Source organism: Miscanthus floridulus, chromosome 4 (genome assembly GCF_019320115.1).
Source record: "Miscanthus floridulus cultivar M001 chromosome 4, ASM1932011v1, whole genome shotgun sequence".
Taxonomy (NCBI): Eukaryota; Viridiplantae; Streptophyta; class Magnoliopsida; order Poales; family Poaceae; genus Miscanthus; species Miscanthus floridulus.
The window spans coordinates 17887172-17912823 of NC_089583.1; the positions used below are offsets into that span (position 1 = coordinate 17887172).

At 41.8% G+C, this 25652-nt stretch overlaps 3 protein-coding genes across 4 annotated transcripts; all 3 read left to right on the plus strand.

Moving 5' to 3' along the window:
• Positions 1-1152: 1152 nt before the first annotated feature.
• LOC136548145 (uncharacterized) lies at positions 1153-2023 on the plus strand. Its single transcript, XM_066539767.1, has 2 exons — positions 1153-1359; positions 1436-2023. Exons 1-2 carry the CDS (start codon positions 1153-1155, stop codon positions 2021-2023), a joined length of 795 nt encoding a protein of 264 aa, XP_066395864.1.
• Positions 2024-2979: 956 nt separating this feature from the next.
• On the plus strand, positions 2980-3645 carry LOC136548146 (uncharacterized). Its single transcript, XM_066539768.1, has 3 exons — positions 2980-3109; positions 3188-3298; positions 3395-3645. The coding sequence occupies exons 1-3, from the start codon at positions 2980-2982 to the stop codon at positions 3643-3645; spliced, it is 492 nt and encodes a 163-aa protein (XP_066395865.1).
• Positions 3646-6614: 2969 nt separating this feature from the next.
• LOC136551054 (uncharacterized) lies at positions 6615-13050 on the plus strand. 2 transcript variants are annotated; one of them, XM_066542647.1, is made up of 9 exons: positions 6615-6846; positions 8372-8542; positions 9068-9473; positions 9606-9871; positions 10125-10193; positions 10270-10326; positions 11249-11301; positions 11377-11452; positions 11570-13050. In XM_066542647.1, the coding sequence occupies exons 1-9, from the start codon at positions 6803-6805 to the stop codon at positions 12627-12629; spliced, it is 2202 nt and encodes a 733-aa protein (XP_066398744.1). In that variant the 5' UTR covers positions 6615-6802; the 3' UTR covers positions 12630-13050. The 2 variants fall into 2 exon arrangements, with proteins under 2 accessions (XP_066398744.1, XP_066398745.1); XM_066542648.1 differs by lacking the exon at positions 6615-6846 and adding an exon at positions 7459-7863.
• Positions 13051-25652: the final 12602 nt, after the last annotated feature.

Below are 25652 nucleotides of genomic sequence, written 5' to 3' on the forward strand. Positions count from 1 at the left end.
GGAATCGCTTTCCTATTGTGTGTCTATATGAAAAGAAATTGGCCTAGAGTGTTGCTCATCCTACCATGAGGCAGCAAACGCACGATAATAGGTAAAGATAGCATATTAGCAGCACAAACTATGGGGGTGGGAACAACAAGCAACTAGTATACAATAACACAACAGAAACACCGCTAGGGCGACACTAACTAATACATGATACATCTAATAAGCACTAAAAGATCGCCTCTATGTCACAGAATAGCTTAATTCAATCAATCCGAATTAGCTTACTATATATCAGGAGCAACAAACTCACAGATGAAGCTAAATCGTAGCAACAGGGCATTTTCTTATTTTTCCTTTGGTGGGGCCAGGGTCAGCCACCCATCGGTTTGGGTTTCTTGGAGAGGGGGGCGTGGACAGTGGACTTGGCCCACCGCTTCCGCTTCCGTTTCCGGGAAGCAGGAGGAGCGTGTGACTGTGTGATGGTGGCCCACATTTTTTAGTCTCTTAGCTTGTTGTGTTCTACAGATAGATTTGTCAGATAGACAGTACAGCAGCTGTCCTTGTTAGTTAGTCTGTTTTGGAATTGTTCAGCTATTCCAACCTGAAACATTTTATTATCTATCCTTAATCTAGCACTAGACGCAGTCAGCATTTCTCTCTTAATGCCTGTGGAATGTGTGTTGACTAGATCTATGTGTGGCCAAACTGGAGTGATGGTAATGAGTTAATAACTCATTGGATCACATTATAATATGTGACATGCTCATTATCTTGAACTCTGATGAATAAATGAACTATGTCCAATTTAGTATTCCAGCAGCACACCATGTATGCCAACACTCCAGTGTTAAATAAAGAACTAATTCAGTCTAAGTAGGTAACCTACTCCAGTGTGCTGCTGCTTATGTAGTATTTGCATCATGTTTTAACTGAATGGTCAATTTTTGATTGTGCACTACTATTTGCTGATTCTACCATTACTATTTGCTTGTGAGAACTATTTGATGATTCTACCATTACATTCTTCAGCATGATTCTTAGCTCAATTTTTCTTGTGTGTTTTAGACTATTAAAAGTAGGGCTGATTGGAGTGAGGACAATACAGAGAAGCTCTGTATGATCTGGTGTAACCAGATTGGCATTGGTAACTGCACGAAAGGTACAATGACCAAGGCAGGAATGAGGGAGGTCATTAGGCAGTACACTAATGCTACTGGCAAAGTGCACGATAGAGAACAGATAATGTTTAGGTACAGGCAGCTCAAGGCTATGTGGCAATTTATAAAGCAACTGAAGACTGACACAGGACTAGGCCGTAACTCTGATGGGACTGTCATTGCAGATGATGAGTGGTGGGAGTCAAAGACTAAGGTTATGCTCCAATCTTCTTTGTTCTTACTACACTATCCATGATGCTCCAATCTTCTCACACTACCAAGTGCTGCAGGGTAAGGCTGATTGGAAGAAGCTAAAACATGGATGGCCACATTACATGCCCCAGTTGGAGCAAATGTTTGAAGGTGTAGCAGTTGATGGTTCCACAGCTTATGTTCCTAGTGCAAATGAAGAATTTGAGGAGGAGGAGGAGCCATCACTAAATGTTCAGACCCCAGTCAGCAGTAATAGCAACAAGAGGGCCAGTACTGCTAGTACTTGTGCCTCTAGTCCCAACAAGAAGTCCAAGTCCAAAAGCCAAGCTATCAAGCTAATGGACAAGGTTATCAGTGAGCAAACTAGGATTGGTGAAGACAGGAACAAGATGATGGAAAGACACGTTGAACTGCAGGAAAGGAAGGCTGAAATGAAGGCAACCATGAAGAAAAGATGCAGGGAAGAAAAGAGAAAGGAAGAGGAAGATGAAGTTGAAATTGTGCAGCAGATGGCAAGGGACTGTGGTGTTCAACCAAATAATATAAGGCTGTGGTACACTGTCCTGCAGATCTGCAAGGACAAGAAGACTATGACTTTCTTCAAGAAGACTGATCCAGATGCAAGGAAGGGGTTCATTGAATACTATGCCAGTGTCAACAACTAGTCCTGTGTGTCAATGTCTATCATCCAGAGTCATGTGTGTGTCATTTGAACTATGTGATGTGTGTGTCATTTGAAATAAGTCATGTATGTGTGCGAACTAAGTGATGTGTGTGATTCAAAGTTATTCTATGCTGTCAGTACTATGTGAACTAAGTCATGTATGTGATGTCAGTACTCACTATTTATTGAATACTTGCAGATTTAATACTCACTATTTATTCTGAGCTGCTTAAGTAATTTTGAATGGTGTCACTACTAACTATTTCATGTATCCAATTTGTCAGATACTTGAAACAACAATGGATGTGAGCAGCTCAAGCAAGTCAAGTAGCTCCAGCAGTTCAAGTAGTTCCAGCAGCTCTGATTCAAGTGATGTGAAGTAACCAGCATGCTTGTGGATGATGAAGGTTCTCATTTAACTAGTGGTATGCTTCTTTTTGCTCTGCATACTGAAAAATATCTATCTAGATCAGAGTACAGAATACCATTGGTACCTGGGATAAAGTGGGTAGAGAGAAAGCTATCAAACAGAGAGAGCTGCTACAAAATGTTTAGGATGACCCCAACTTTGTTCTACAGACTCCATGAAAAGCTAGAGTCTTATGGCCTAAAATCCACTAATAAGTGTTCCTCTATTGAAGCATTAGGAATGTTCTTGTGGATGGTTGGAGCACCACAGTCAGTTAGGCAGGCTGATGATAGATTTGAGAGGTCACTAGGTACAATTCATAACAACTTCATGAAAGTGTTGAAATATGTTTGCAAGCTAGCTGCAGAAATCATCTGCCCAAGGGACTCAAGTTTCAGTGATATGCATCCTAGATTGCAGAATCCTAGATTCTCTCCCTTTTTAACAATTGTATTGGAGCAATAGATGGCACTCACGTCCCAGTAATCGTAGACAAGGATTTGATGGTTCAACACATGTGCCGCAAGAACATTACAACCCAGAACGTCATGGCTTGCTGTGATTTTGACATGAGGTTTACATTTGTGCTTGCTGGATGGCCTGGTTCTGTACATGACATGAGAGTATTCAATGATGCTATGGACAAATGGAGCAATAAGTTTCCACATCCACCATTAGGTACACATTGTTGTAGTTGAGGTAGTTTTGTTTCCTATTTGAGTTAATGGAAGCTAACCGCAGTTCATAATTGTGCAGAAAAGTTTTACCTAGTGGACTCCGGGTACCCAAACCGTCCGGGATACCTTGCACCGTTCAAGGGAACCAAATATCATCTTCCAGAGTACCGTGACGGTCCGGAGCCCGAAGGTAAAAATGAAATCTTCAACTTCACACATTCATCGCTTAGGAATGTGATAGAGAGGTGTTTTGGAGTACTGAAAATGAAATGGAGGATTCTGCTAGGGATCCCTGCTTATCCTCCACATTTCCAGACTAAAATAATTGTTGCTTGCATGGCACTACATAACTTCATTAGAGCTAGTGGATTAGTGGATAGGGACTTTGCACTTTGTGATCGTGATGAGAATTACGTCCCACCTGAAGCGTCATACTCTCAGCCACGAACTACTCCGGCACCGTCAAGGGAAGATGCAGAAGTGATGAATGCGTTTCGTGAATCGATCGCTGTTGGTCTATATAATCGTTCTTTGTAATCGCTGTTAACTGTGTTTGTGAACTGTGTAAAACATGTGAACTGTGAACTGGTTTGTGTAAAACTGTGAACTGGTTTATGAACAATTTAGTACATGTAAACTGTGTTTGTGAAATGTGCTTTGTGAACTGTTAAACTGTGTTTGTGAAGGATGGCTTTGTGAACTGTGGCTTGCATGTCAAAATTGTGAACTGTTGACTGTGGCTTCCATGTCAACATTGTGAACTGTTGACTGTGGCTTGCATGCATGCTTGCGTGTCAAAACGATGGCCTGTGGCTTGCATGGAAGAAGCAGCAACGTCGATGGCTGGAAGAAGAAGCAGCATGCATGCTTCTGCATGGGGATGAGGCAATATGTGATTTGGGATTTTTTTGATTTTGGGTGCAACTAAACAGGTGCATGGGAATTCCTTAATTCTGGATTTGGGATTGTAAAAAATTTGGAAATCTGGATTCTGGAAAATGGAGGAAACTAAACAGGGCCTTATTTAGACTGTGGAAAGTTAGAATTTTTTTTTAATTATAGCATTTTCGTTCACTATTTGACAATTAATGTCCAATCATAAATTAACTAGGCTTAAAAGATTCGTCTCGTGATTTATAGATAAACTGTACAATTAATTATTTTTTTACCTATATTTAATCAGCTAAAGATTGATGTGACGGTGCATGTGAGAGAAGAGAGGGGTAGAGTACTAGCCTGTAGCATGTGTATGTGTGCGTGCTTGCATGTGTGAGAGAGAAGCGAGAGAGAAGGCTGTAGGTGTGCAGGTGCTGCTGCGCACGGCTGCTGCAGGTAGTGTCACATCTATTGCAGGACCATATGATCAATTTTATCGAGGCCGCCTTGTTTAGGTCTGGTTTAGATTGTAAAAAGTGAGGTCGAAAATCACCGTAGCATTTTCGTTTGTATTTAGTAAATATTGTTTAATTATAGGCTAATTAGGTTTAAAAAATTCGTCTCATGATTTACAACTAAACTGTATAATTAGTTATTTTTTTATCTATATTTACTGTTCTATGTATGGGTCCAAAAATTGATGTGATAGAGAGAGAGTAAAAAAACTTGGAATTTTAGGTGAATCTAAACATGGCCTTTGATGATGGAAAGTTATAATTTTTTTTAACTGTAGCACTTTTGTTTGTATTTAGTAATTAGTGTTCAATTATAGATTAACTAGGCTCAAAAGATTCGTCTCGTGATTTATAGATAAACTGTGCAATTAGTTATTTTTTTACCTATATTTAATGCTCCATACAAGGGATTAAAGATTGATGTGATGGAGAGAGAGTGAAAAAACTAGCAATTTTGCAAGCAACTAAACAAGGCCCAAATCATGTACCCATACATACGTACTTTCTCAGTCCCATAAATAAAAAGATGTTTTTAACTTTTACACTTCATATTTAACCATTTGTTTTATTTAAAATTTTTTAATAAATATTATTTATTTTGTTATGATTTATTTTATTATTAGAGATGTTTTTATAATAATTTATCTATTTTATTATTTGTATAAAAAATTTAATTAAGATGAACGGTCAAACAAGTGGTGCAAAAGTCAAGCACGTTCTGAACTTGGAAAAATACAAGAGACATACTGTATTGTATAATAATACCTGTACTACCTCTACGTTTAGGGCTTGTTTGGCAGGGCTCCTCTCCGGTTCCGGCTCCAGCTCCTCCAGAGGAGCTCTGCCAAACGTTTTCTTGGTGGAGCCGTTTTTCAGTAAAAAACAGAGGAGCCGGAGCCGTTTTGGAGGAGCCATAATTTGTGGCTCCTCCGGAGGAGCCCCTCGGGAGAAGCCATGCCAAATAAGCCCTTAGTGCGGTTAATCTCCATCTATTGATAAACGTATAGTACGTAGCTTGCAGGCATGGCTAGGAGCGCAACGGTCCCGGCGTGCACAAAGCTGGGCGTGGAGCACGAACGCCAGCGTATGCTTGACTGCTCTTCCTCTCTCCTAGGCGTGGAGCACGATGCATGTTTGACTGCTCTCTTTCTCTCATATTTTTTTTAAAACTTTCTCTCTCCTATTTTAGATGCATGCTCCTCCTCTCTTTTCTTATTTTAGCTGGAAATCTCTCGCTTTATTTGCATAGCAGTTTAGCCGCGTCGCCATACATGACGCGACAGTATGGTTTGGCCGCGCCGTGACACATAGCGTGACCGAATGTGTTAAATTTGAAAATAAAATATTTATCGTATCAGATCCATAAATAGTTTTTAAAAAGTGCTAAAAATAAAAAAAAATTCTCGCCATCATGCGTTTGCGTATGTTCACGTTGCCACCGCCAGAGCCACGTCGCCCTTGCCGCATCGTTCCACGCCCGCCAGTCGCCACGCACGAGATGACCCCCCCCCCAAGCCTGATCATAGAATTTGCACCTTCTGACACTGACATTAGGCCAGCCTCCAGTTCGACCCCACATTCAGTGTTTAGCCATTGTTTAGTTCCACCCTAACTTCTAAAAAATTACTACAGTATCTGTCACATCAAATGTTTGCGGCCCGTGCATGAAACATTAAATGTAGATGAAAAGAAAAACTAATTACACAGTTTGGTAGAAAATTACGAGACGAACATTTTAAACCTAATTAGTCCATATTTAAATACTATTTACCAAATAAAAACAAATATGCTGCGGTAGCTCCAAAATCCAAATTCCCAAAGGGCTTAGTCCCTCGTCCGGTCGCCGTGCCGTTAGCAAATGGTCGAAAAGGTCTCCGCGGATAAACGGTTCATCCTGTCACGCCACGCAACACGACCGACCGATAACTCGCTAACCCATCCCGGGAGCATAGCCTGTCAGTGGACCAACGTTACCCCGCATGGCCCACATGTCATTTGTGGACAGCACCTCTCACCCCTCGTCGCGCGACTGATACATGTGGACCAGATAATTCCCGAACGGGTCGATTAATTGTGTTCCTCAAAGAATTAATTGACGCGAAAAACTAAAATAGGGGCCCAACAGCCCGACTCCGATTTTCCTTTCTTTCCCCAATCCTCTTCCTTTGTTCCGCCCTCCGGATTCGTTGCCTCGCTCGCGTCGCCTCTTCCCACCCCGGGCCTGCCGCCTGCGTGGTTCCAGAAGGAGCCGGAGGGTGGAGGCAACCTAATCCGCAGCTCGGCGCGCCAATCCGTGGTCAGCAATGCTGCAGGAGTTCGTCGACAACGTCATCGCCGTCACCAAGGAGTAAGCAGCCTCTCCTCGTACCCCCGCGGCGATTTCAGTATGTCTGTATGCGGTTTTTCCTGGGAATGGGTCGTCAGGGCGCGGGGAATCACCGAGTTGAGAGTGTTTGGTGCGTGCGGTAGGAGATGGTTGTGGTGTGGTTTCAGGGTTACGTTGATTGATGAAGGGATTCGGGCCACGAGCTGTTCGTTGCTAGCTTGGGATTAAGTTGGGTTGATATGTCCTGCTGTAGTTTTCGTAGGACGTTGGACTCGGCAGTGATTACCTTAGCACGCTTTTGTATATGCACGACTAGTTTTTATTCGTATGCCCAAATTATGGAACTGATTGCTGCAGATCTTTTAACAAAGGATGCTTGAGGTTGAGGGGAGTGGGAACCATGGCATGGTTCTCACTTCCATTGTTTCTTTTTTTTTGTCCGTTCAAAGCCACAACATTGTCCAATCGAACTATAAATACAGGCCTAGAGTCCAGGAAAATTGTTTTTTACTTTCTGACATTACAATAGTAGATTCATTACATTGTTGAATAGACCTGTTAGAAAAAACAAGCTCTATGTTATTGTTCTTCTAATAAATCCTATTTCAAATGGTTGCAGTAACTATTATCTATTATGTATGGATTGTTAGCGATTTTTCGATCATAGCAGTGGCCATGCTCAGAAAGATTTAGTTTGATGAGCAAAAAGCATAGTTTGAAAGATTCTTGTAGCCTGAGAATTTGATCTGGACAAATGTATTGTAAGAAATTGCAGATTTTATAGAATATTTCACAAAATTAGACAGAAGATTTCTTATGAACTAATGCTTTGTTTGCTGCTTCATGAGTGCAAAAATTTATTTGGGCAAACAGTAGCAGTTTGTGAACTTATTAGGCATATACTAATGAATTCATTTGTGGTTCTGAAACATGTTAACGATACCTGCTACCATGGAAACAATCCCATCTGATGTAGACCACTGGATTTGCAGTACTCAGTTCTAGGGTGAATGATTGGACCTTTATACAAGATACCAGGCAGGTTATTGAATGATTAGCATATTTGATATTTACAAAAGTGGATCCCTAATTACATTGGCTTAGAATATCCTTTTCAAAGCTGTTTATAAACTGTCAGATGGGATTATCTTTGGCATTTTATGGGCTTGTGGACCATAAACATCTGACTTTGACATATCAAATACTTATTTTACCTTCTGTGTACACAACAATGCTTGTAACCCAGAATTTTGTTGTTGTGGAATCGTGGAGGAACTTTTATTTCCATTCATTTGATGCATGTGTTTCATTGGAGCATGAGGCTTTTGAAATAATTGGTTCCAGTTCTGCGGCAGAGTTCTACTTTAAACCACTGATTCGCATTTGACACGTGCTCCATGGGAGACTGAAACATTAACTTTAGAAATTCTTGATTTTTTTATCTGTAATCGTTTTTCGACCAGAAACAGAAAAATACAAGTTAGTTGATCTTGTCTTAGACCTTCTGTAGATATTGCTAATTGACTTTTCACACTTCTATTGACAGATCTGTGAAGACATTCACATATGAGTCACTGAACATTGCAAGGTTCATAAATGGAATGTCAGCGCTCCTATTGACACTGTTACCTGGAAAAGGCAAAATTTTAGAAGGCATAAGTGGCTGGGAACTTAGGCCAGCCCTCCGTGGGCCGCGTCTTCCTCGTTGGATGGAAAGGTAGTGTAACTTTATTCACATGACTTCCATTAAGGTAGAAATTTATGGATATGATGTGTTTGTAGCATTGAGGAACATTCAATACTTAAAACCAAGCAGATAAATAGCGAGTATTGATTCCCTAAGCCTAATTTCTTTATATGCATTGAATCCACATGACTTGTTACTTCGTAGCATATTTGACCTGTTACTTCGTAGCATATTCTAATTCTATACGAGCTACTTCCTCCCATTGAGAACTATTGTTTGCTTGCAGAAATTTGGATAGACTCTATATCAATATTGAGTACATGGTAAATGATGTGGTCCAGTTTGTTTCCATTTGCATGTGAATTTACATGAAATATTTTATCCTGGTGAAATATCCCATCGCCCTGTATATTTATGTTTCCCTTTTTTTATTATTTATTATTATTATTACTATTATTATTTAGTTCTGGATAACCTAACTAGTATATGCTTTGTTTTCTTAGGTAACATAGTTTTACTCTGTTCTGATAACTTCATTCCTTCTTTTGAATTTAGTGGGGTATCTTCGTTTAATGAGTTCATCCATGAACTTTCTGTTGATTCTGATGCTGAATCAATTGCTGACTCTGTCACTGGGGATGATGAGCATGAAGAGTTTGTCTGCCCTCCATCTCCATTGTCCCAAAGTTCACGGTTATCGCATGCAAGCAGCTTTGGTAGACGTGATCGTCGACTGAGGAGACATATCAGATATGCAGTTTCTTGGATACTATGGCCATTGAGATTCTTTCTTTCTTTAATATTCATCTTGTTCAATGCCATTAAATTTTGGATGGTAAGGTCAACTGCTAAAGGTGCAGAATCTCGTCATCTCTCAAAAACTGATCTTGCCAAGAAATCATTTCATATAAGGGACCAGTTTCTCCAACGCACAACTGATAGGAGGCGTGGAGTTTTTGAGGTAGTAATTGAGAATTTAATTCCTTTCATCTGTTTATCTACTTTCTGTGACAAGTTAGGATAATTTGAACCTTTCTTGTTCAAATTTTCATGCGCATATCTAGTATTCATCGACCTGCTTCTTTTTGCATAGGATCTTCATCTGGCAATTGAAATTTTCATCGAATCAGTCTTTGACATCGTTCACAAAGCAGCACATTATATTCTTTCTCCTTCAGAAGTGTGGCAGAACCTGTTGTATTGGATTCATGGAAGTGGTCATGATACTAGTTCTGTTGTTGATGTACCGACAGCTAATGTTGGCAGTGATAATCCTGTTCCAACGGAGAGGAAGACTGTGTATCGTCATTCTCTGAACACAGATTCCCGGACATGTGAAGATGTTATTACTGAGCTTGGGTGAGAAACTCTGTTCCTTTTATTTATGCTATGTTTAGAGCCAAGGTTTGGGTTATAAATAGCTTTAGTATCATAGACATGTATGTGGCTTCTGATACTACTATGGGTATTTTGCTGTGAAATGCTTGTAGATAATAGATATATCAGCCTGATTATAAAGAACTCAGAAGTTTCTTTAGTCAAACCTTATTTGTTATTGAGTATGTCGTTATTTTCATCACGTATTGATTTTTTTTCTGTGTGGTTCTTTCAGGTATCCTTTTGAGGCTATAAAGGTTGTTACTTCAGATGGATATGTCTTGTTACTGGAGAGAATTCCAAGGTGAAAATAGTGACTTTCTTGTGTAATTTTATTTCCTGGTATTTATGGACTAAAACTTGATGCATTACCTTTTTAGGCGTGATTCACGGAAGGTTGTCTTGTTGCAACATGGAATATTGGACTCGTCTATGGGGTGAGTGATGACCAAATTACTCTATTGGCAATGTTATTGACATTCCACACAAGTTTACGACATTTGCCTCTGTTTTATGTATTTCTGATTTTTTGTGATATCCTTTGATAGCAGCTTTGTGGCCTAAACACAACTGTTTCAAAAAATAAAGTTGTCTTGAGTTGTTTGACTGTATGGACAGACAATGCAGGACCTCTAACAAATGGCAAGATCATCTATAATACTAAGCTTAGCTATTATAGTTGTTTCTTTGTTTGTGGGTACTGATTAGTAAATAGCCAAATGCAGTGCAGTAGATATTTTTGTTGAGATCAGCACATTGATTGATCAAGAGTGTTGTGTAATTGTCTACCTGTGTATGACATTGTTGCCTTTGTCTAAAAATCTCTGGCCACTATCACCTGGTGAACTTCTGATCTGTGAGCACTGAGCAGGCGATGCTGTTTTCTTTGTGTAATTGTTGCTTTTAGTCAATAGAGTTCTTTTTTTCTGGTTTGGAATGCTGAGCAATTGTCCCTAACCAGTTATGCATTTAACTAACTGTTTCTTTACTTCCTTGATATGCATGTCTTTGGTTGACAAGAGCTCCTTGAAGTTAAACATGGACATTATGATTAGCGTTCTAAAAAATTCTGTTTATAACTGTGCTTGCCTGTCAGTGTTTTCCCATGGATAATTAGAGCATTTAATGCTGAAAGCACTGTTTATATTTGATTTTTTATGCTATATTGAAAATAGAGTCCAAGTACTGATGGGCTGCTGAAATGATAAAGTTAATACAGTTAATTTGGGGTCATTGGGGAAACTTTGAGTTAAAAATGGTTAAGCTTGACTTTAGTTGAAAGCAGTTCATCTTATGTGTACCGTATATTTTTTGGTATAGTTTAGCCCTCATTTGTTATCTTGTTATATATCTTTTCAGCTGGGTGTCAAATGGTGTTGTTGGCTCACCAGCATTTGCTGCTTATGATCAAGGTCAGTAACAGAAACTGGATGTAATGTACTTTTAGCGATGTGAATTAACTGCTCATAGTTCCTTTTTTAATGTAGGTTATGATGTTTTTCTTGGAAATCTTCGTGGCTTGGTCTCAAGGGAACATATAGATAAAAGTATTTCCTCCTACAAGTAAGTTAAGCTCCTGTGTATGTTTGGTTTATCACGAACGGGAAATGCATCTAACATGTGAATCAAGTTACTTTGTTCACTGTAATTGCTTATATGTGTTCACCATTCCTTTGCCAGATACTGGAAATATTCTGTTAATGAGCATGGAACCAAAGATATGCCAGCAATTATTGAGGAAATTCACAAGATCAAAACTTCAGAACTTGGCAAAAGTTACCCTCAATCAGGTGAGGGGACAGGAGATCAAAATGATAAGTTAAAAAATTTGGAAATGCAGGCTTCACAGAAAGACAGTATAGAAGAGCAACCCTACAAGCTTTGTGCTGTATGTCACAGCCTGGGTGGTGCAGTTATGTTGATGTATGTGGTTACTTCAAGGATTGCACAAAAGCCCCACAGGTTGTCGAGACTTGTCTTGCTATCTCCTGCAGGTTTTCATGAGGATTCCAATGTGGTATTCAGTATGGTAGAGAAGCTCATCTTGTTTGTTGGTCCAGTACTTGCACCACTAATTCCTGGACTTTACATACCAACTCGGTTCTTTAGGATGCTTCTAAACAAATTAGCTAGGGATTTCCACAATTATCCAGCTTTGGGTGGACTTGTCCAGACTCTTATGGGCTATGTCGTTGGCGGTGACAGCTCAAATTGGGTGGGAGTGCTTGGTTTGCCCCACTACAACATGGATGACATGCCTGGTGTGTCATTTCATGTTGCACTTCACCTTGCCCAGATAAAGAGGGCAAAGAAGTTCCAAATGTATGACTATGGCAGCCCGGCAGCAAATATTGAAGCGTATGGAACGCCGGAACCATTGGACTTGGGAGCTCATTATGGTCTTATTGACATTCCCGTGGACTTAGTCGCTGGGCAGAGGGACAGAGTTATCTCACCATCCATGGTAAAGAAGCACTACAAGCTGATGAGGAAGTCTGGGGTGGAGGTTTCATATAATGAGTTTGAGTATGCTCATTTGGATTTCACATTCTCACATAGGGAGGAGCTTTTGTCCTATGTTATGTCCTGTCTACTTTCAGTAACCGATCCAGGTAAAGGGCGCATCAAGCAGACCTCCATGCGCCTCAGGAGGCAGAAGAAAGTTCAGTCAGAGATTGAGGAGGGCATGGAGTGCAGAGCCAAGGAGCAATCAGATGAACTAGCTGGACATTTGGAATGATGTGGATGTGGAACCTGCAGGTTTAGTGTGTTGTAAGTTTGTGAATATGATACTTGCGCCGTCTTATACATTTTACACCGTGTGGAAGATCTGGGTAGAGTAGGTCTCTGTTTTTAGTATATCATGTTCATGGGGATCGGTTTTTTTGTATCCCTGTAAGTAACAGTAGAGATAAGCATGCATAGACTCTCTGGAGCTTTAGGTGTGCTCTTTTAAGTATCAAGAACGAGAGCATGGTTAGGAAGCGGATGTTTTGTACTAATGTCCCGTGCTCTTTGAAGAATGCATGCATGCTACCAGTCAGCGGTTCCAACTGCCAAGAATGTTGTTGTCAGGCATGCAATCTATGGACAGTACTTTTTTGTTCGATAGGTTATGCCAATGTATTTCAAGCGAATCAAAGAATAAGACTTAACAATTGAAGTTTGCAAGCCGTTACCAAAAAAAAAAGGACACATTTTGGAACCAATTGTTTGTTGTTGCATGCGTGTTAACGGAGCATCAATTAGCATAGAAATGTGACTCTAGTTTCACTAGAATCGAAGCAAGCTTCCTTGTTCACTAGAGCTGCGAATTTGATCGGGGCGCTCCTGAAGCTGATCGATTCCTGTAAAATTAGGGTCTGTAATCGACCCTTTCTTTTATTTTCTCCTGCCCCCATGAGCACCGGTTAGGCTCATTTTATGCTTTGCACATCATTTTTTAAAACATTAATCGAGATCTGAATTTGCCATTTGGGGTAGCTACATCATTGCTACCCTAATGGAAATATATATCCTGTTCCATAGTTCTATGCTTCACTTTCACCACCATAATTTTAGTAACATCTTTCAGTCAATTCTATCAATCACTCCGACCTATATCACGGTCATCTGTGCGACCGTGCATAAATTGTTTTGATGGTCCTTTTTCAAAAAATTGCACGGATCTTAAAGCATTAGAATAATTAATTAAAATTAATTTGATTTGGATCTGGACTGGAACCGGCCCTATCTGTAGAATCCAGCCCTTCCCCACCAGCCCAGATTTAGAATCACCCATTCTCAAAAAATAAAAAAAAGATTTACAATCACCCGTCAAGGCAGCTTCATTTCTCCTACGAGCGGGAACTCGAGGTGTACGGCAAACGACGGCGGCGCCAGCGATCGAGGACTCGAGGTGCCTTCCTCGCCTCGCATCACTCGCTGTGGCGCTGGTCTCGTAGTGCGGCTGGGCGCACGGCGGCGGACGGGGATGGCTATGGCAAACAGCGGCGTACCGGGCGGACGGTGCCGGCGGCGGCAGATGCGGACGTACGCGGCATCTGCGACGGCAGACAGGAGGGCGGGCGTCACCTGTCTGCTCCAAGCGACACTCATGGCTTCCTTCTCATGTGCAGACTGCATATATGAGCGGCTGGAATCTGTTCTGGACTACACAAAGCTCGGCTTCCCTTGATGAAAGTTGTTGTCTGTTATTTTCATGGATCAATGGATCGTCAAATATCAAAAAGAAAGACATAAAAATATAGCGAGGTCTAATGGTCACAGCAACGAGTTGTATTGCTAGCTGGAATATTCAGTATGCGCGTTTCGTGTAATGGGAAGCCAGATTAAATGTCTTTGCTCAATGAAGTCACACCATGATATTGATGGAATTTAGATGGGCTTGGCCCAATAACAAATTCTGAAATTTCTAAAGAAATCTCAAAGGTCCATTCATGAGAAGTAAGAGGGGATGTGGAAACCTTTAGTACCACCTTGCTAGTTGAAGTGAAGGTAGTCATACTTAAATATGTAAGTCATCTCTACTTTCTTAAGTCTAGTGTGGGGAGGAGAAAGGGAAACCCACACGTGCGCACTTGCCTCACCTCACCGGGTGGCGGGTGCGAGTGCGCGGCACCTGCGTGAATGGTCCACCGAAATTCGGCTCCTCACCTTGCGGGAGCATGGTTTTCTTTTGCAGTTTTAGTTTTTGGTTTTCTTGGTCTTCAAGTTGCAGAGTCCTAAACTGTTACAAGTTTAGAGTCCTAAACTGATTTTGATCGTGATCGCGACACAAGGTCGGTTGTTCGGACTATATAAGCAACCTACCGGCCACGCCAAAATCATCCAATTGAGCTAGAGTTTTTCCCTCTTCTCGCTGTTGCGCCGCCGTAGCTACTCCAGCCCGATTGCTTGCGTGCACCAGCGACCGGGCGAGCAGGACTCCGGAACCCTCGTCTTTGAGATCCTGCACCGGGAGAAGGCGAATAAAGTTTTTGGGAAGCGCTCTTTGCGCGACTGCTCCCAACCTTCACGACGGATCGTCATCCATCCAAGTCAGGCGGCGCTACGTTCCGGCATATTCGTCGTCAACTCCAGCGAAGTCTTCCACCGCCGCTCATCGACGACAACAATCTCGACCACGCCTTCGATGACTACGATATCGAACTCGCCTTCGACGACCTCAACCTCGCATCATCATCACCAGCGCCTATACTATCATCTTCTACGTCTACAATCGGCAGGTATAAACCACGTGATCTAATCTTGATGTTCATGCAATTCAATCTATCTAGTGTACTAGTTGTGTTTACACTAGTTATCATGTTCATGTTATGCGATATCATGATCTGTTTTACTGGTATATGTGATTTGTTAATATGCCATGCTAGTTTTCTTTATATGCTTAATCTAGTTTATCAACTTGTCATAATCTATGCTCTGGTTTTAATCTGGAAAGTTTTCTAGAATTTGCCTAATTATTTAACAATCCAAAAACCTTATTATAGGTTTCCAGAATTACCTATGGCTAATTTCGTTGACGCGTTGAAGCCGGAAAAGTTTTCTGGTGAGCACTTTAAGAGGTGGTCTATAAAGATCACATATTGGCTTACTGTCATGAAAGGTTTCTGGGTCAAAGATGGCTTGCCCGAGGAAAATATCTCTGATGAGGAAAAGAGAATATTCTAGGAAGCCAAAGCAATCTTTGTCGGATCTATGCGTAATGTGGTGGCAGATCATATATATGATGCCACAATGCACATGAGAGACGCAAAGGTTCTGTGGGATTATCTGAATGCTACCTATGGTGCTTCAGATGCAGGCAAGAAGCTATACATCATGGAGAGTTTTCATGACTATAAGATGGTTGCAAACAAATCTATAGTCGAGCAAGTTCATGAGGTGCAGCGCTTGGCTAAGGAACTTGAACTCCTTAAGTGTGTTATACCCGATGAATTTGTGGCGGGGTGCATTATTGCAAAGTTGCCTTCTTCATGGAGGAACTTCGCCACAAGCCTTAAACACAAGAGACAGAAAATAACAATTAAAAATCTGTTAGCATCTCTTGATGTTGAAGAGAAGGCTCGGGCTAAAGATAACACTGAGAAGGGGAACGAGGATAGAGCTACTGCCCACTTTGTCCAGAGAAACCATGGCAAGTACAAAGGAAAGTCTAAGCCTTTCAATGCCAAATCAACTACTGCCTTCAAGAAGAAGAAGAAAGACAAAGCGGAGATGCCTTGCTTCACTTGTGGAGAGCTTGGTCATTTTGCTAAAGACTGTATGGAGCGAGCGGACAAGAAAGTGAAGAAGGTCAACCTCGTGACTTCTAGCAAATCTGATGACAGGTATGGTAATTCTCCTATTGTACTATCAGTGTTTCAATCACCAAGTTGGTGGGTTGATACAGGTGCTAATATTCATGTATGTGCTAATATCTCTTTGTTTTCTTCTTATCAGGGACTCCAAGGTTCTTCCATCCTGATGGGGAACGGGTCACATGCTTCTGTTCGTGGTGTTGGCACGGTAGATCTAAAGTTTACTTCGGGGAAGATTGTGCAGCTGAAGAACGTGCAACATGTCTCTACTATTCGCAAGAATCTTGTTAGTGTCTCCCTTCTCTTACGAGATGGGTTTAAGGTAGTGTTAGAGTCCAATAAAGTAGTTATGTCTAAGCATGGACAATTTATTGGTAAAGGCTATGATTGCGGAGGCTTGTTCCACCTATCTTTGGCAGATTTTTGTAATAAGTCAGTGAATCATATTTGTGGCACAGTTAATAATAGTTCTAGTGTTTGGCATTCTCGTTTATGTCATGTGAACTTTGGTTTGATGTCACGATTATCTAGCTTGAGCTTATTTCCAGATATCACTATTGCCAAAGGTTCTAAGTGCCATAGTTGTGTGCAATCTAAGCAACCTCAAAAGCCTCACAAGGCAGCGGAGGAGAGACACTTGGCACCTCTAGAACTCATACATTCTGATCTTTGTGAGATGAATGGTGTGTTGATAAAAGGTGGAAAAAGGTATTTTATGACTTTAATTGATGATGCGACTAGATTTTGCTATGTTTACTTACTGAAAACTAAAGATGAAGCGTTAGACTACTTTAAAATCTATAAGGTTGAAGTTGAAAATCAACTAAAGAGGAAAATCAAACGTCTAAGGTCAGATCATGGTGGTGAATATTTTCCTACATCATTTGATGATTTTTGTGTGGAACATAGTATTATTCATGAGAGGACACCTCCTTATTCTCCCGAATCAAATGGGATTGACGAGAGGAAAAACCGCACGTTGACTGACTTGGTGAACGCCATGTTAGACACTGCTGGTCTATCTAAGGCATGGTGGGGGGAAGCTTTATTGACTGTGAGTCATGTTCTGAATAGAATTCCAAACAGAAATAAAGAGACAACTCCATATGAGCAATGGGTTGGAAGGAAACCATCACTCTCATACTTGCGCACGTGGGGATGTTTGGCGAAAGTCAATGTTCCAATTTCTAAGAAGTGTAAGCTTGGACTGAAGACTGTGGATTGTGTTTTCCTAGGATATGCTCATCATAGCATTGCCTATAGATTTTTAGTAGTAAAATCTGAAGTTCCTGATATGCATGTTGATACAATCTTTGAATCTCGTGATGCTACTTTTTTAGAACATATTTCCTAAGAAAGAAATGCATAGCAATGCTAAATTTTCTACTGAATTAGCTCCTGATTTTACTATACCTATCAAGCATCCTATTGAGTCATTTGAACAACCACTTGAAGAAATCCTTGAGGAGGATGACAATGAAGTTCCTGTGAGGAACAAGAGATGAAGGATTGCAAAATCCTTTGGTGATGATTTCATTGTGTACCTTGTGGATGATACTCCCACCTCTATTACAGAGGCATATGCATCTCCTGATGCAGATGATTGGAAAGAAGCTGTTCGTAGTGAGATGGACTCGATTCTTTCTAATGGAACTTGGGAGTTATCTCAGCTACCGTTTGGTTGTAAACCTATTGGTTGCAAGTGGGTGTTCAAGAAGAAGCTTAGACCTGATGGTACTATTGATAAGTACAAGGCTCAGCTTGTGGCTAAGGGTTATACACAGAAAGAAGGTGAGGATTTCTTTGATACTTATTCACCTGTTGCTAGAATGACCACTATTCGAGTGCTACTTTCAATGGCTGCCTCATATGGTCTTCTCATTCATCAAATGGACGTGAAGACAACTTTCCTTAATGGAGAGTTAGATGAGGAGATTTACATGGATTAGCCTGATGGGTTTGTAGTAAAAGGTGAAGAGAAGAAAGTGTGTAAGTTATTGAAATCTTTGTATGGCTTGAAACAAGCACCTAAACAATGGCATGAGAAGTTCGACTCCACTTTAACTAGTGCGGGCTTTGTTGTTAATGAGGCTGATAGGTGTGTGTATTATCGACATGGTGGGGGACAGTCTATTATATTATGTTTATATGTTGATGATATTCTGATTTTTGGAACAAACATTAATGTGATTAATGAAGTCAAGTCTTTTCTATCAAAGAGTTTTAACATGAAAGATCTAGGAGAAGCTGATGTGATTCTAAACATTAAGCTGATTAAGGAAGAGAGTGGGATTACTTTGTTGCAATCTCATTATGTTGAGAAGCTTTTGAGCCAATTTGGCTTTATGGATAGCAAGCCTTCTCCAACACCTTATGATTCTAGTGTGATACTGAGAAAAAATAAGAGAATTGCTAGAGATCAATTGAGATACTCTCAGATCATTGGTTCACTCATGTATTTAGCTAGCGCAACCAGACCAAATATCTCTTTTGCTGTGTGCAAGTTGAGTAGGTACATGTCCAACCCGGGTGATGATCATTGGCATGCACTTGAAAGGGTCTTGCGTTATCTTAAAAGTACTATGAGTTTTGGAATTCACTATTCTAGGCACCCAGCTGTGCTAGAGGGATATAGTGATGCGAACTGGATTTCTGATATTGATCAAATCTACGCCACTAGTGGGTATGTATTTACTCTTGGAGGCGGCGTAGTGTCATGGAGGTCTTGTAAACAAACTATTTTGACTAAATCAACCATGGAAGCAGAACTTACTGCTTTGGATACAGCATCTGCAGAGGTAGAGTGGCTGCGTGAGCTCTTGTCTGACTTGCCGGTGGTTGAACCAGCTATCCTTATGAACTGTGACAACCAAACAGTGATCACTAAAGTGAATAGTGCTAAGGATAATGCGAAGTCAACAAGACACGTTAAAAGACGTTTGAAAACTATCAGGAAGTTGAGAAACTCCAGAGTAATAACTGTGGCTTATGTCCAAACAGACAAAAACTTGGCAGATCCTTTTACAAAAGGACTATCACAAAATATGATAGAAATTGCATCAAGGGAGATGGGTATGAGACCCATGTGAGTTTACAGTAGTAGTAACCCAACCTTTTTGATCAGAGATCCCGTGACTAAGGATCTAGGAAGAACAAGCTATTGGTAAACTGAGGAGAGTATAATTATAACCCTCTCTAAGTGAAGATGCAATACTCTCAACAGCGTTGAGGCACTGTATGGTAGGTTGGCTAATGCCTTAATATGTTCTATTGGCTTTAACAAGCAAGATGCTATCCTACAGAGCATTCTTAAAAGAACATACCTATATGAGTTTGACTGTTAAACATCGCAGTCTATGAGACTTGGGTGGTCTCTAGTTAGCTCATGAAGAGACCAGGGAGTACGACGTATATGCTCCACCCATGGGGTAAGGCTACTAGTAGCCAGGTACTAGTTTGGCTTTAAGTAAAGCTTATTCACACAAAACTTGCAATTCAAGGCATAGTCCATTGTTCAAGTTTTGGATGAGTGTAGCTTGAGGTTCTAGGCGGAAGTTCAACTTCACAGTCTCTACCGAAATACTGGTATATCAAATAGTAGCGAGAATAGGCAAATCTCTAAATGGGTATTTGAGATCCGGTGGGGGATTGATGGAATTTAGATGGGCTTGGCCCAATAACAAATTCTAAAATTCCTAAAGAAATCTCAAAGGCCCATTCATGAGAAGCAAGAGGGGATGTGGAAACCTTTAGTACCACCTTGCTAGTTGAAGTGAAGGTAGCCATACTTAAATATGGAAGTCCTCTCTACTTCCTCAAGTCTAGTGTGGGGAGGAGAAAGGGAAGGCCACACGCGCGCGCTCACTCACCTCGCCTCGTCGGGCGGGGCGGGGCGGGGCGGGGCGAAGGGCGCGGGCGCGTGGCACCTGTGTGAATGGTCCACCGAAATCCGGCTCCTCACCTTGTGGGAGCGCGGTCTCCTTTTGTAGTTTTAGTTTTTGGTTTTCTTGGCCTTCAAGTTGCAGAGTCCTAAACTGTTACAAGTTTGGAGTCCTAAACTGATTTTGATCATGATCGCGACACGAGGTCGGTTGTTCAGACTATATAAGCAGCCTACCGGTGAAAGTCCCTAGTTTGATTTTGGCTAATTGATGAAACCTAGGACTAACCTTTTGATCTAAGTGGATGATTTAGATAAAGGTAGTCACAAGCCAATGATGGATTCATTACATATGAAACATGACATGGAGTCATGTGACCATCCGGGTGAAGATCAAGATGAGGCTTGGCTCGATGGATCGGTTGCAAGTGTGAAGGGCAAGTAGAGGCTTTGAAGTGATGGACCGCATGGCGGTGAAGCTTGAGCAAGACTTGGCGCCGATGGACCGACGCAATGGTGAAGAGCAAGTGAAGTCGAGATCGATGGACCAAGATGGTCATGTGATAATATGAAGTGGATCATATCATTTGGAAAAGCAAAATGGGCTCAAGGTAAAGGTATAAAGTAATAGGGCCATTTTGTTTTGCACTCAAGACACCATAGAGGGTGTGAGTGGTTTAGGATCGATAGCCGAACTATTAAGAGGGGAAATCTTATCGGTGATTCGACGCACGGGTGCCACTAGGTGAAATCATGAAATGCATTGCATGTAGGGCCTAGTGAGCTAACCAAAACCTTTGGAAAATGATTGAGAAAATGCTAACACACAAGCACATGGTGATGCACACTTGGTGGTGTCGGCGCTTTCGGGAAAATGGGATGCATATTTTCTATTGCGCCGGATGCAAATTGTTGGTGAAAACATGCTAATTGTGGAGCACAAGTTGGTACACTTGTTGGTTAGCATGTTGGAGAAGTTAGCGTCATCGATGGGGTGTTCATCGAGTTTTTACACACGTCGGACGCTAGAGCTGAGGGCGTCGGACGCTGGGGGCAGCGTCCGGCGCGTTGTGGCACTGTGCAGGCCGGCTGGAGGCTGCGTCGGCGCGTCCGACGGTTTTGCGCCGGACGCGCGACGTGTGGACTCCAGCGTCCGACGCTGCCAGTGGTTGGACGGCTGAGCACGAGCGTGAACGCGTCGGACACCGGGTGGCGGTTTGTGGCTAAGCGTCCGAAGGTCGGGCCGTTTGCAGTCTTCTCTGAATAGCGTCCGAAGGTCGGGGCAGTGTCTGGAGGTGATGCCTCGGACGTGTCCGACGCTCGTGGCAACGACTACTTTTGAAATTGGTTTATGGCGCGCTGTGAAACTGAACGTGTCGGACGCGTCTGACGCTGGACCCTCGGACGCGTCTGATGGGTTTGCGGGAAGCAGACTTGAGGCAACGGCTAGTTTGGCCCAAGGGGTGTTATAAATAGGTGTTGGCCGGGCTTTGGCCAACTCTCTTGGCATTGTGACTTGTCTAACATCCTTGTGAGCTAAAGAAAGCCTCTCCCACTCATCTCTCTTGCATGGTTGCAAATCCAAAGTGAGATTGAGTGATCCCAAAGTGCATTGCATAGCTTGAGGGCATCTAGTGGCACTTGTGGGTGATTTCGCCGGTGGATTTCTTGTTACTCTTGGAGAGTACCGCTCCTAGCCGGCTTGGAGGTTATTGGAGGCGTTGGCAAGAGAAGGTGATTGTTCTTGGTCACCTCCGGTTGATTTGTGAGAGGTTCCTGAGCATTCCTCGGTGGAGCGCCAAAAGCTACTCTATTGAAATGCGCGTGTCATTGAGTTACCTCACTTGAGAGTGGTGTCTTGCGGTGCCTTGCGGGGCATGCCTTGAGGGGCAAGTGACTTGAGGGTCACACCGGGGAACCATCTAGGTGTTGGTTGACACAACCGGTGACGTAGCTTGTCGGTGCACAAGTGAACACCGGGTGAACAAAAATATTGTGTTACTTGTGTCTCCCGGTGATTGGTCTTTATTGTGTAATTGTTGCCTCTTGTGATTGGTTCTTCATCATCTTAATGATTGGCAACATCTTCTCTTCACCGTCGGTATAAAGATCTTCATCTCCTCTCTTGTATCTACTCTCACTAGCTTATCTTGTGTAGCTCTAGTTGTAGCTCTTGCTAGTTGTTTAGATTAGCTTGCTCACTAGTGTAGAAGTAGAGACATAGCTTTTGTGTGGACTAGAGATCATAATCTACTAGACTTGTGGATAGGGGGCTTGCAATTCAACCATAAGCTAAGCAAAACTTGCTTTACGCCGTTTGTTATACTAATCAAGTTTTCTTAGTGCTTTTGTAGAAATTTTTTTATAGGCTATTCACCCCCCTCTAGCCATCTAGGACCTTACAACCGGCCACGCCAAAATCATCCAATTGAGCTAGAGTTTTTTCCTCTTCTCACTGTTGCGCCGCCGTAGCTACTCTAGCCCGATTGCTTGCGTGCACCAACGACCTGGCGAGCAGGTCTCCGGAACCCTCGTCTTTGCGATCCTGCACCGGGAGAAGGCGAATAAGGTTTTTGGGAAGCGCTCTTTGCGTGACTGCTCCCAACCTTCACGACGAGTCGTCGTCCATCCAAGTCAGGCAGCGCTACGTCCCGGCGTATTCATCGTCAACTCTAGTGAAGTTTTCCACTGCCGCTCATCGATGACAACAATCTCGACCATGCCTTCGACGACTAAGATATCGAACTCACCTTCGATGACCTCAACCTCGCATCATCATCACCAGCGCCTATACTATCATCTTCTACGTCTACAACCGGCAGGTATAAACCACGTGATGTAGTCTTGATGTTCATGCAATTCAATCTATCTAGTGTACTAGTTGTGTTTACACTAGTTATCATGTTCATGTTATGCGATATCATGATCTATTTTACTGGTATATGTGATTTGTTAATCTGCCATGCTAGTTTTCTTTATATGCTTAATCTAGTTTATCAACTTGTCATAATCTATGCTCTGGTTTTAATCTGGAAAGTTTTCTGGAATTTACCTAATTATTTAACAGATATAACACTCACTATCTAGTTCATCACCATCTCCAGATTCTTCAGCTCTTGCAACAGGTGTCAACTCTTGAAAAACTATTTCCAACAATCTGCTGTCATTAGTCGCTCGGTTCCTCAGTAGTCGCAGTACTCGCAGGTCGCCGCCTCCCGGCCTCCGTGTTGGCGCCGGTGCCAGCCTCAGCCTCGCCGAGCGTCCCTCCGGCCCTCTGTGCGCCGCCGCTATCGAGCCCTCCGTGCGCCGCCGCCGAGCCCGAGCTGGGACCTTTCTGTGTGCTGCGGATAGAAGAGAAGTGTTTGGACCTGAGTGGCAGCGCTTGGGCTGGGCCACCCTAGTCCATATCCAAATCAAAATGAATTTAAAAATTTTAATTAATCATGATGTTTTAAGATCTGTGCAGCTTTGTAAAAGAGGACCACTGGAGCAAAACTCTTGAAACAATGATACCTTTTGGTGCTTGTGTGCTCGTTCGTCAACAGAGTATATAATAGGTAAACATGTAACATGACATCACAAATTATGATGCAAATATGCTTGGCATGTATAGTGTAGTGTTAGCCAAGAATGGTGCTACTGAAGCAGTTTCGGTGGATTTTTCTTCAACAAAATATTATTACGATTTAGTAGCATTCTGAGATACCACAAATTTCTGTCATTTTCTGCTAGTTTTCCGTCCCGGAAACCTTGAAATGCTGTTATATTGATACAAGTTTCATCTCTAAAATGTATGGATGTTTTCTCTATCTAATAGGGACCAGAAGTGACTCTGAAAACTTTCATGAAACTCCTAGTGTAGTCATCGAATAAGTTAGTGAGGCTGTGTCTGCAGCTGTGAGATTACTCACACTTATATTATTGAACTGTGATCTTGGTCAAGTCAAGTTCACCCTTCAGTCAAAGGAGGATGTCTTGCAGCATGCCTCGTTAAGCTAGAATCCAGTGCTGCCTTATCGGAGATCATGGTGTCAGTGGTATAGATATGGAGATAACTATCCATCAGACTATTCCATGGCTAGTTGAGCAAATGATGACCTCACGTTCTTTTGAAAATAAGTGAAGTGCAGCAATAAGCTCAAAAAAAATGATATTGTATCTAGTGACTGGTGGTGTGCTGGAAGCCTGGAATACACAAGGGCAGTGGTTGATACAAAGGGAGGAACTGGTGAAAATGCTTGAAGATGATGGACATGCACTGGAAGCTATCTTGCCTTGTATAATTTGAGCATGGATCCAGAAAATCACCCAGCAATAATTGCTGCTGGGTTGAAGCGGATTGTTTTTACTCCCTACGTTCCAAATTGTAAGTCATTCCAAGAATCTTGGACAGTTAAAGCATCTTAAGTTTGACTAAAATTATAGAGAAAATTACAAAGATTAATAACATCAAATAGATATACTATAAAAATATAGTTAATAAAGAATATAATGATACTTAATTAGCATCCTAAATGTTATTATCTTATCCTATAAATTTGGTCAAACTTATGAAGTTTTGACTTTCTAAGATTCTTAGAATGACCTATAATTTGGGACGGAGGGAATACTTCTTACGAAAGGACAGAAGGTCCACAATGGAGTAGTGCTATTAAGATGCTGGACTCAAGATCCCAATGCAGAAAAGTGTCTTTCAAACAGTTTGGACTGTTCTGTACGATCCTGTTTCTTTTCTTAGAAATAGGAGGGGTAGCTGTAACAGAACCGACCAATTTATATAAACTTAAGTCCGATTTAACCTACCGAAACAACTTAAGTCGCACTTTAAGCTCATATAAATCCGGTAGTCCGTGAAATCTTGGAGGATTTCAAAATTTTCCAACGCATAGCCCGAATCGCATAGTTTAGCAGCCACAGCCCACATGATACATAAGGTTCGCATATAAAGTTATTAGACGGAGTGCATAAGTAAATAGCGGAAGTAAATAATTTAAACCCACACATTTTTAATATAGTGCCAGCTCATGATCAACATCCCACAAAAGCAAGTGAAAAAGATATAAGTGATGACCTTGCCCATGGTCTACTCCTCCCGTAGTGGGATACAAGTCCATCTTGTCGCCACAACAAAAAGTATCTCATGATCTGCAACAAGTGAGAATAAAACCCTGAGTACTAGACTTACCTGTCATAAACCAAAAATAAATTGACACCCAGGAGTATGCAAGGCCTTTGTAGTGGGTTGGCTTGACTCATTTGTGGAAAAGCATCATTGATTATATATGTTCATATGTATACTCCACTTAAGTTTATTAGCAGCAGGTTTACAATTATAGCCTGATTAAGCTAAGTTAGCACCTGTACTAATAGCAATCATGTGAATATTAATTATTAGCACTAGTAGAGAACAGACCTTTGATCCAAGGGCCAAATCAGGCTCTAGTCCCGGCATTTTTTGCGCCCGGGACTAGAGAGACCTTTAGTCCCGGTTGGTGGATCCAACCGGGACTAAATGTCCCTGCCCAATGGCTCCTGCGCCAGGTCGTTGTGGCAGGGGACCTTTAGTCCCGGTTGGATACAC

Coding starts and splice junctions, on each gene's coding strand:
- LOC136548145 (XM_066539767.1), top strand. CDS start 1,153: ATGACCAAGGCAGGAATGAGGGAGGTCATTAGGCAGTACACTAATGCT. Junction 1,360..1,435: donor GGTGGGAGTCAAAGACTAAG/GTTATGCTCCAA, acceptor CAAGTGCTGCAG/GGTAAGGCTGATTGGAAGAA.
- LOC136548146 (XM_066539768.1), top strand. CDS start 2,980: ATGGCTTGCTGTGATTTTGACATGAGGTTTACATTTGTGCTTGCTGGA. Junction 3,110..3,187: donor GTTTCCACATCCACCATTAG/GTACACATTGTT, acceptor ATAATTGTGCAG/AAAAGTTTTACCTAGTGGAC. Junction 3,299..3,394: donor TGACGGTCCGGAGCCCGAAG/GTAAAAATGAAA, acceptor GGATTCTGCTAG/GGATCCCTGCTTATCCTCCA.
- LOC136551054 (XM_066542647.1), top strand. CDS start 6,803: ATGCTGCAGGAGTTCGTCGACAACGTCATCGCCGTCACCAAGGA. Junction 8,543..9,067: donor CTTCCTCGTTGGATGGAAAG/GTAGTGTAACTT, acceptor TTTTGAATTTAG/TGGGGTATCTTCGTTTAATG. Junction 9,474..9,605: donor GGAGGCGTGGAGTTTTTGAG/GTAGTAATTGAG, acceptor CTTTTTGCATAG/GATCTTCATCTGGCAATTGA.